The sequence below is a fragment of the Triticum aestivum genome, chromosome 6B (genome assembly GCF_018294505.1).
Source record: "Triticum aestivum cultivar Chinese Spring chromosome 6B, IWGSC CS RefSeq v2.1, whole genome shotgun sequence".
NCBI lineage: Eukaryota > Viridiplantae > Streptophyta > Magnoliopsida > Poales > Poaceae > Triticum > Triticum aestivum.
Window position 1 is genome coordinate 697,463,767 of NC_057810.1, and position 11,141 is coordinate 697,474,907.

General features: G+C 44.6%; 2 protein-coding genes across 2 annotated transcripts; one reads left to right on the plus strand and one right to left on the minus strand.

The window, feature by feature from the left end:
- Positions 1-211: 211 nt before the first annotated feature.
- Positions 212-3,606, minus strand: LOC123139467 (gem-associated protein 2; the record flags this gene model as incomplete). The annotated part of the gene is given in 4 exon segments (XM_044559264.1): positions 212-958; positions 1,569-1,746; positions 3,040-3,250; positions 3,385-3,606. Coding segments are annotated over 4 exon segments (1,004 nt in total), but the record flags the coding sequence as incomplete, so codon positions are not given.
- Positions 3,607-3,843: 237 nt separating this feature from the next.
- LOC123139468 (ABC transporter I family member 19) lies at positions 3,844-7,549 on the plus strand. The gene is made up of 6 exons (XM_044559265.1): positions 3,844-4,113; positions 4,946-5,106; positions 5,510-5,561; positions 5,890-6,026; positions 6,856-6,942; positions 7,026-7,549. The coding sequence occupies exons 1-6, from the start codon at positions 3,963-3,965 to the stop codon at positions 7,311-7,313; spliced, it is 876 nt and encodes a 291-aa protein (XP_044415200.1). The 5' UTR covers positions 3,844-3,962; the 3' UTR covers positions 7,314-7,549.
- Positions 7,550-11,141: the final 3,592 nt, after the last annotated feature.

The following is an 11,141-nucleotide window of genomic DNA, read 5'->3' on the forward strand; positions in this document are numbered from 1 at the left end:
AACTAGTAATAGATTTGTGACGTTGTTTGAATATTTTATATGTTTAAACTACATGCTCCGAATACTATTTAACTTCAAACTATGTAATTGTAAATTTGAACTATTTATTCTATGTTTAACCCATGCATTTCTTTTCTAGTGTTCACGTATAGGAGGGCTGAAATTTGAGGAGACCTTGGAGATGCCTTTAGTGGACTAAACAGGACTGTCATAATAATTCCAATCACCTGCCATGCATTTTGCTCTTCAAAATCCAGCCATTCAATAACGCCCATAAAGCGCAATGTGGAACTGGGCGTTCAGTTGTGAAGTACTCCCTCCGTCCAGAAATACTTGTCATTTTCAAAATGGATAAAAGGGGATGTATCTAGATGTATTTTAGTTCTGGATACATCCTTTTTTGTTCATTTTGATGACAAGTATTTTCGGACAGAGGGAGTAATCAAGGCATTTGTGGCGGCTGGAAGTTTAAACATTTGCACCAGTTGGACGTTTTCACCAGACGGATGGCCCCACAAAAGAGGAAGTGCTGCTTACAACTGATCGAACTATGCAAGCCCTATACCTACTTCTCATACTGCCCGAAGTACAAACCTGAGATGGCCACGAGTATGTTCAGCATCACGACTTCATCGTCCATCTCCGACTTGGTGGCGAGGATGGTTGAGCACTTGCGCAGCATCGACCTCAGTGACGCGCATGTCTCTGCGTCCAAGGGCGGCTCGACAGCGACGCATAGCGCAAACAGCCACAGGCAGTCATTCCTTGATAGCATGTCAAAGCTTTGGATCATGTCGATGTAGTTGCGCAGTGTTGCAGCTCTTGAAACTGCGTCCATTTTGCGAATCATCGTCAGCGTCGGGTCAATCTGCGGCTCAAAGCTGATGCCAGGTTTACAGGGGCTATTCACCGCTCCTGATACAGATGGTCCATCCGAGCTGTCAAGTTCCAAGAATGCCTGCAGAGAAGAGTATTCATACATCACTATAGCAGACATGATTGTCAAAAAGCAGCTAATGACAAAAGAGTATTCACACCAAGTTACTCTAATTGTACTGACTTCAAGTTCAAGTCATCAGAAAGTCAGCAGCAAGGTAGTTGTACATCATGTTTCTCCATTTTAAATTTACAAGGCATGACAGGTTTCTGAATCTAGGAATTTTCACAGGTAACAGTGATTTTACTCTCAACCCCAAGATGCCTGTCTCAACTTCAGGTTTATCAATTAGTTATTGCAAATGACACTAGTAACAGGACATGAGTTTATCAATTACTTCAGGATTTTGCTCTAGCATGATAAAAAACACCCAGTCTGCTGGTAAGTTATAGCATAGTAGTACGGTGCCCTGTTGCTATCTGAAAATTTTTGAACATGTGTCGTTAAGATCTAGGGGCTTGACAAAATCAAATATTAAAAATTGTAAATGCATCGAAATAACTATGTAGATACAGTTTTAATTTTTACTTCAAATAGGGAGTAGCAGCCAAGGCCCAAGACACACATAGTGTTTCCTTCACGACGATAATTATGAAAAGGAGAACAAAGCATTTATGTCAATATAGCTTACCAGCCTTGTCTCTGAAAAATAAGTAATAAACGAGTCCTCCCATTCCTTTGATGCACATAAATCAGGTGAACACTTTGGTATGTCAGGAATTTCTGGCATATAAGGTGTTTGCTCCTTTCTAGCTGCACTCAAATCTATCTTGGCCACCTTCACTTTAGGAATCTGGTTAGCTTCCCACCTGTAAACATAATCAAAGGAATAATCATTAAAGCAATAATAATTTTGCATCAACAGGACATATGGCCAAATGTTTACCCACAGAAGTTAATAATAAAAAGACAAATATTTTGCAAGATGAAATCAACAATACCCTTGCATCTAATTTCTTTATTCGACAGAAGATGCAGTTTCTATTACATGTAGGCTCATTCATATAGATGCTTTGAGCTATGGAGAAACATGATTGTGCACTATAGAATGGGTCAGCAGAACCGATGTGTTGCAAGAAGAAATGCAAATTTGATGAAATGACAGCTCAATAAGAATCGCAACACAAGCGAGATACTTGAGAGTGAAAACTGTACCAAATTTTGTGATCTGGGGAACTAGATGAGAAGGGGAACTGCAGATCTTTCCCATTTGCTGTTCTATTGCGGTATGGCCCAAGTGCCAAAACTAAGCTCTTACATATTGATCTGGTAACTAATATCAAGTTTGTATTTCAAAGCTCTCAGATTTGCATTAAATAGTACTATGTCAACCCATAGAACATATGCAAAACCATTGCATGCATACACTGACATCTAAGTGGTGGTCTGGTCTCACTGCTCACTTGCCACTTTTTGTACGAAGAACTTGCATATCAGATATATTAATGTTGGTTAATGCACCTATGAACTCAATTAAGAGAAAGAAAATCCAGAGTTATAATGCACAATCCATCCCTCTGCTTTCCTAAGTTTTAGTTGTTCCTGCTAAAGCTCCAGCAAGATGAGCTGGTAAACATTCCATTCTGGAACATCGATAGCAACAAAAAAAAAACATTGGTGGCAAATTAACTAAGAGGTTAAAAAAATCATATTACAACTGCAATGTTCACTAGTTTCAGGCAATCGTGAATTTTGGTACAAGACTTGCAAAAGCCAACCAGGGCCAGGATGAGAGCTAGATTTCTACTTCCACTTTCATGAGAGCTAGAGCACAGCAAGTAAATTTTGTATCCAACATGGTTCCTAACAGAATGATGCTAATGATGTAGGCTCTGAAAACAGAAATCTAAGTACCAGAAGAAAGCTATTCAGCGAGCACCAAAATTACGATTTACGAAACAAAAACATGAAAACATATCAAGGAAGCTGACGCCAGCACCTACATTTACCAGTAATCTAGGGTGACAATCAGACAATTATATGCTCCTAACAGCTGCCAGCGACTCACTCGGGGTAAATATTCACCACATAATGAGAGCATGAAATGTGCACATACACTTCCAAGGACCTCCTAGATCCAACCAATCGACCAGGAAGCATACCTGACACGCCGGAGATACTCGAAACCGTCAAGCGGCTCGCCGGACTCGAAATCAGGCTCCCCATCAACAGCAAAGGCAGGCTTCAAAATGCCATCATACTCATCATCACTGTCATCTTCATACTCCACATCCCCACCCTGATCAAACGGCTCTCCAGCCGCCTGATGAACCCCCGAATCCCCGTTTCTCCAGGCACCCACCTCCGTCGCCTCTACAACACCACAAACAAAAGGAACAATAATCACTACCTAAACAAGCACAGTAGTACTCTGTAAACCTAAAAAAAAAGGTCGAATCCCGCTGCTAAGTTCACAAGCGCGAAATCAAGAGGGGGGGATTCAATACCGGAGAACTGGCGCGCCGCCGCCTCGGCCCTCTTCTTCCCGCCCCCGGAGACCTTCTTCCCCCTCCTGGTCAGCGGCTCGTCGGAGGCGAGGAGGCCGTCGTAGTCCCCGGAGAAGCCCGCGGCGGCGAGGGCCGCGTACGCCTCGGCCCACCGCAGCGCCTGCGCCTCCCGCGACGGCGCGCCGCTGAGCGCCTCCAGCTCGTGCCTCGTGTACCTCATCGTCTCCAATGGCGGCGGCGATGGAGCACCGGAAGGGTTCGAGTTTTTTTTTTCCCACCCCAAACCTCACGGCTCGTACTTGGAGAGAAACTAAAGCGGTGTCACTCATGGGCCTAATTGGTCGGCCCTTGAGCGGGCGAGCCTCGGCCCCTCTATCTTCTTCCTGGGCTAACGGTTGGGCCTGGGGCGGGTGAGGCCCAGTGGATTCGCATCGTGGGCTGTATAAAATGGCGAAGGGTGACGCGGCCGGCGCAGAGCCGCAGAGACTGACCGAACAGACGTTCGCACCAACTCCCCTGAAGCCTGAACGGAGCGGCGGAGAGGAAGGGGAGAGATCACCCGCCGGCGGCGAGGGGAGATGGCCGGAGGCGAGGAAGGGTGGAGGAGGAGCGGCATCGAGGTGAGCACCCTGCAGTTCGGCTACGACGGGGAGGCGCCGCTCTTCGCGCGCTTCAACCTCCGCGTCGCCCCCGGCTCGCGCTGCCTCCTCGTCGGCGCCAACGGATCCGGTAAGCTCCTGGCTCCTAGCGCCTACCACGAGCCGCGAAATTTACTTTTCTGCTGCTCCTGTGATCCGGACGACGCGAGGGGTGCCTTGTGGCTTGCCTAGCTGCCGAATGATTTGGGCACAAAAATTAACTGGCCTATAATTTGGTTGTTGCCTCAAGAAGTCAGGATAGCTGTGTGGTGGGGGATTTCCTGTGCTTGTCTCCCTGTTTTGAGGGAAATGTTGCTTTAGATATGTGCTTGAGTTGGAACTGAGTCATAATATGAACACAACTTTGTGCACAGTTTAGCTAATTATACTAGGGGTGATTAAAAGTGCACTGCACTGGAATGAATCATTGGTTGAGCAATAGACCTATTGAATATCCCTTGGCGGTTGAGCATCTGCATTCATCAAGGTTTGGGCATCTCCTGCCTTTATTTCTCATAGAGATTGAAGGTGGTAGAGCTGTGGGATTAATGCCCTGTTTTCAGTATGTAAAAGTGGCTGGCGAGCTTGGCCCAAGGAATGCCCTTTGTTCAGCTTTAGCATCGGTTTTACGCACCGTGTGCTGTTATGTCATGCGTGCCACATTTCTATTGGAGATTACCATCTCTGGATTTTTTTTCATGGTAACTGTGTCAGGGTTATCCCTTTTCGAGAAAAAAATTGTGTGGCGCCAGTAGGCAGTAGAGCGCTATGCCAAATTCCAAAAGGTTAACAGAAGGAAATTATTTATCCATTTTGAATTAATCTTCAAACATGAGTGCAATGCATTGTTGCTGACTTGCTGATATATGTTCTGAGTAATGTCTTCTACACCAATTTATGTACCAGTTTATGTCAAACTGCAGGCAAGACCACTCTCTTAAAGATTCTTGCAGGAAAACATATGGTTGGAGGAAAGGATGTTGTCCGTGTTCTTAATGGTTCTGCTTTTCATGACACACAGTTTGTGTGCAGTGGTGACCTTTCCTACTTGGGTGGTTCGTGGAGTCGGAATGTCAGTTCAGTTGTAAGTTCCCTCTTTGTTTACTTGATATAAGAACTAGAGGTTTAGCTCTTGCTTGGTTTCTTCACTATCGATGTTTGCGTAACTGAGCATCTTTTTTACTTTTCAAATGGCTTTCTCCGGAAACTCTCATGTGAGCAATTTTTAATTCATTAATGCCAGCTGAACTAATATAGTGGCTTTCTTCCATGTTCTACGGTGCTTGACTGAATATTGTAGCTGCAGTGATATTTTTTTCTACAATTTGTTATGTTAGAATTCCTCTTTACCTACTTTTTTTTTTGCAGAATACCTACTTTTTTAATTAAGAACTGATATACGACCAGTTTGTTGACAGCTCACTTTATGCCGTGCTTTATTTGTCAGAGCAATGGCTTTGTATCTTACATGCAAGTAACGTTTTCAGGGTGATGTTCCACTACAAGGCGATTTCTCTGCTGAGCACATGATATTTGGAGGTATTTACACACATAATGCTCAGCATATGCATATCCCATTGTTTGTTTTCTATGGATGGAAGCAATAATGTGTCCACGTACTGTTTTGTCCTTGAGTTAATTTGTATTCATTGATGCTTCAAGCATTTCCTGTAGTAAATTTCCTGCTGGCATGATATGTTTGTTTAAATCATTTTACTTCCATATTTTTGGTTTAGTTTTATCAAGTTTTGTGTAACCATCTCAGTTAAAATCCACTGAAATCCATATTACTGTTAGTATTAAGTAATTAATTTTATTGCAGTACATGTAAATACACCTTTCTTTCTCCACCCTGAATTATGAGCAGTTGATGGGGTTGATCCTGTTAGGCGAGAGCAGCTGATTGATCTACTGGATATTGATCTGCAATGGCGCATGCATAAAGTTTCAGATGGACAGCGCCGCAGGGTACAAATTTGCATGGGTCTTCTTCATCCATACAAGGTGATGTTCTGTTCCTAGTTTTGTGTGTGGATCATTCTAGTTTATACTCTGGCCTGCTCCCCATAGTGTGTTGTTGTACCAAGTTGGGTGCTTCTTGATCAGATGATTGTTTCTTTGATTATCCTGAGGCTCTGAGCCTTTCTCAGTGTATTCTTTTGCTAGGACAGGAAAGTGGGTTTACTATGCAATAGCCAAAGGTTTTTTTGGGTGCAATCTATTGCAAAGTAAACCACAGCCACATGATCAGTGACCCTTTGACCACTAAACTACCCTTGTATCTTTCATATTACCCTCACAATTAACCCTGGAACTCGCTCCTCAGCGACCCAAGAAACAACCTTACCCACTTCATTGCCCATCAGCTGTGAAGAATAGTAGAAACTTCATTCAAAAGACTCTTGATTGATGGTATGTACTCAATCACCAAGTGTGATTAAGTTAGGCCGAGTTTGTTGTTGAGTGACTTAAGTCAATTGTGCAATTTTTTTCTACACCGACTAGGGACTACTCTTTGGAGGATTAAATATGGGTCTCCATTGATGACTCAGCATGGACGTCCAGGTATTATGGTCCAGAGGAACTCATCAGCTTTGTGATCCATTCTGGTATATAGCCAGGTGATGAGTCAATTTGCAGATGGAAAACGTCTGTCTTTTAGCTAATTCGCAGATTGACAAAGGTTTATATAGCCCAGTTTATTCAGAGGGTCACGAAAACCTGGTCCATTCTTTTGAAATGAGATTCTTGTAGTTTACTTTACACTGGGTCTCACCTAAACACAAGGAATATCCTGAAGATTGTTTTATTAAAACATCCTGTACCAACACAGGTACTCTTACTCGATGAGATCACCGTGGATCTCGATGTCGTGACCAGGATGGATCTCCTCGACTTCTTCAAGGAAGAGTGCGAGCAGGTAACAGTTTCAGTTCATTCTACCTTTTTTTATCTCAGCCCACACTTTTCTGATTGCATAACGTGGAAGGTTCTTCATCGCAGAGGGAAGCCACGATCGTCTACGCCACGCACATATTCGACGGCCTGGAGACATGGGCGACCGACATCGCGTACATCCAGGAGGGCGAGCTGAAAAAGTCGGCGAAATACTCGGACATCGAAGAGCTCAAGACGGCCAAGAACCTGCTGTCGGTCGTGGAGTCATGGCTGAAGTCCGAGACCAAACTCCCGAAGAAAGAGCCCGCGCGCGTCGAGAGCCAGCCCAGGCGCCCCTCCCCGTTCGACGCCTCCCCTTTCCGAGCGTCGCGCCACATGGCCTACTACCGATGATGATCGTGTAAAACCTCTACACCCATTCCGGTGTCATACAACTCTGGAGTCTGTATCTTTCTTTTTCCTGTTCCTCATGCATCCCTGTATACGGCAATGTATCTATCTGAAGAACAAACAAGTCGAGCTTAATTACCCTATTCCCAGCAGGCCATTACGCTCATTATTTCTACTGCACCACATTCTGAAGATTCTCATCTAAATACAGATTATACAGTGCTACATTCATTCATTCAGTCAGTCCCTGTCTTTCTGTGAGGAAGTCTCCATGTATGCTGACAAATTTGCTGCTCATTTATCTCATCCTCACTTAGCCACTTCACTGTATGAACATTGTTAAATCTACTTACAGCGCGTTATGACGGTTTTCGTTCGATTTTCTGTTAATTAACCGGGCAACCGCTCTTCCTAGTCAACGCGATGGATCCAAGCTTTTTTTTACCTCCGTCTACGAACATGAAAATCATGCGTGATCAAGGTAATTTTTACTCCGCTGTCACTCTGAGCAAACGTGTTAATGGCTCTGATACTCCTTGATTGCCTTGAGGCTTGCATGCACAACACGTGCTCTGCATCAACGCGTGGAGCCAGTCGCGGAGGAAGGCGAGACGCGTCTCATCTCACCCGGTTGGTGCGGCTCCGTGCGTTCCCCGGTCGCATGTCCGCTTGCCACATTTGCACACCACCCTTAACCCTTCTTCCCCACTCCCCTCTAACTAACCCGGCCCTCGTCCCCCTTAATCTAATCCCCAGACTTAATCCGACCGTGACGTGCTCCACATGGGAAGCGGCAGGGACGGTCTCTGTCCGTCGCCATGATTATATCGCCGTCCTGGGTGACATTGACCTCACTAATCACGGGGGTTCGCCGGTTAACCGGCGGGGTTTACTAATCGGCGAGGTGATTATCTTTTGTGTTCTCCTCGGAACCAACGGCTGGCGGATGGTTCCAACTTGCGCACCGGCCAATGCTAGAAAATTCGTTTCTCACGTTAAGATGTCTTCCCCGGTGCCTCTGCGTCTTCTTTGCCTTGAGATAACATTTTCAGTCTCGTCGGTTGCCTTCGCAAAGCACGCGGTGTAACTCTCAAACGTTGGCTTTGTACGGGCACTCGATGGTTTTTGGCCGTTTTGTATTATATATGTATCCAATGAAAAGTGAGAGAAAATATATGTATCCAATGATAATGATGCCCCCTCGCATTCCACGGTGGGTGTGTATCTATGGTCGCCAGCGGTAACTATGATGAGCAATGCATTTATGCTCTCACTTTCTTAAAGCAAGTATCCTAATCAACCAACGTTCTTCTTGCAAGCTTGCTGATCAACACGCCCGCAATTCTCACATGCACTGTCGAAACATACTCCCTCCGTCCCATAATGTAAGATGTTTTTCAAGCTAATGAGCCATGGAGGCCGTTTCTTTTTTGGATATTGATTGATGGAACATTTCTCTTTTCTCTCTTCTCCACCCCACGAATTGCTGGACCTTTTTTTCTTTTGCGCGGACAAGTATCGCTGCAGCTGAGAATATATTCAGTGCTTCTCTCTTTATTTATAGTGTGCTTCTACGCTACAAAGTGTCCCTGGCTTCCAAAAATAAGTCGACATGACATATCACACAATGTCAGTCCAAACTTGATGTACGGATCGACGATCGAGGGAGCCAAAAGAACAACGTATGTTCTCTTTACTTCACTGTGGTTGGTGTTCTGCAATGTTCTAGCTCAATGGAGGTCATCCTCCTCTTCACGGCTATCCGTTACTCCCTACGCCTCAAAATAAGTGTCTTAACTTTGTACTAGCTCTAGTAAAAAGTTATACTAAGTTTGAGACAGTTATTTTGGGACGGAGGGAGTATTTTGGTTGTTGTATGTGTCGCGGTTGGAACAACTCTAGCAGAGTCATTATACGGCTCCGATCGGCATAATAACCGTTATTATGATGATTTTGATAGTAAATGCCACTATAACAGGCCTCGGCCTGCATAAATTATGGAGCACGCTTCATATGCAGGTTAGTGTACTACAGTGTTGTAGTTTTATGCAACTCAATGGAGGTCCTCCTCTTTTGACGTTGATATGGAGGGTGAAAGAACATGCGGTGTCCCTATGTTTGGTTTTGGTAATTGATGACAATCTCTATGGATCAATGGTTGCCTTGATTTATATTTGAAGGTTTTGTCCATAGGCTTTTTTGGAGTACATGTGTTGGTTTCAAGGAGAGTTTGTGTCGACCAAGGTGCTATTCAAGGAATTACCTAAAGATTGGTCTTGTGAGAGGTTGATCAAGACTAAGTCAAAGAGTGGCTCACCCATTGTGGAGTATGGGGGAGCAATCAACTAGTCTTCATCGAGCAAATGCAATCAAGAAAGGTGGTCCAACTTGAGGGAGTCAAGATCGTCATCATCTAGCTCAAATGGACTTCGTGCAAGGCAAAGATTTTCCCTTGATATGTTTTATATTTTACCGGTCTCATGATGATAGTTTGGAGACCGGGTTAATCACGGGTTCGCCGGTTAACCGAGGGGGTTTACTAATCGGCGAGGTGATTATTTTTGTGTTCTCCTCGGAACCAACGGCTCGCGGATGGTTCCAACTTGCGCACCGGCCAGCGCTGGAAAAATCGTTTCTGACGTTAAGATGTCTTTTTCCCGGTGCCTCTGCATCTTCTTTGCCTTGAGATAACATTTTCAGTCTCGTCAGTTGCCTTCACAGAGCACACGGTGTAGTAACTCTCAAACGTTCGCTTTGTACGGGCACTCGATGGTTTTTGGCCGTTTTGTGTGTATCTATATCCAATGAAAAGTGAGAGATTATATGTATCCAATGATGATGATGCCCCCTCGCATTCCACGGTGGGTGTGTATCCATGGTCGCCAGCAGTAACTATGATGAGCAATGCATTTATTCTCTCACTTTTCTAAAGCAAATATCATAATCAACCAACGTTCTTCTTGCAAGCTTGCTGATCAACACGCCCGCAATTCTCACATGCACTGTCGAAACATAGTAAATTGGTAATCACATGAGCCATGGAGGTCGTTTCTCTTTTGGATATTGATTGATGGAACATTTTCTCTTCTCTCTTCTCTCTTATCCACCTCACGAATTGCTGGACCTTTTTCTTTTGCGGGGACATGTATTGCTGGAGCTTTGAATATATTCGGTGCTCCTCTCTTTATTTATAGTGTGCTTCTATGCTAGTACAAAGTGTCCCTCGCTTCCAAAAGTAACTCGACATGACATATCACACAAATGTCAAGTCCAAACTTGATGTACGGATTGAGGGAACCAAAAGAACAACGTATACTCTCCTTACATCACTGCGGTTGGTGTACTACAATGTTGCACTTCTATGCACCTCAATGGAGGTCCTCCTCCTCTTCATGGTTGTCTGTTGTTTTGGTTGTTGTATGTTTCGGTGTTAGAGCAACTCTAACAGAGTCGTCATATGGATCTGATCGGCATAATAACCGTTATTATGGCGATTTGATCAAAAATGACACTATAACAAGGCTCACCCTGCATAAATTATGGAGCACGCCTCATATACGGCCCGCGCGACTCTATATTTGGAGTCTTTTGACGTTGATATGGAGGGCACGTCATCCGCTAACTACTTGCAGGGGGAGAGGGAGTTTCAACTCGACCTCTCCCTCCCGCGCGCATGCCGGTCAATGGCGGTGTTGTTCGTATAGGCGACGCTTCTGCCCCTGCCATCACAGTCGCTTGTATACCGGGAAGAGGGACAATTAGTGGCCACCTTCGACTTCCACATTTGTTTCCCACCTACATGCGACAAATCCGTCCTTGTTTTCTACTGGA

Coding starts and splice junctions, on each gene's coding strand:
- LOC123139468 (XM_044559265.1), top strand. CDS start 3,963: ATGGCCGGAGGCGAGGAAGGGTGGAGGAGGAGCGGCATCGAGGTGAGC. Junction 4,114..4,945: donor CGTCGGCGCCAACGGATCCG/GTAAGCTCCTGG, acceptor GTCAAACTGCAG/GCAAGACCACTCTCTTAAAG. Junction 6,943..7,025: donor TCAAGGAAGAGTGCGAGCAG/GTAACAGTTTCA, acceptor TCTTCATCGCAG/AGGGAAGCCACGATCGTCTA.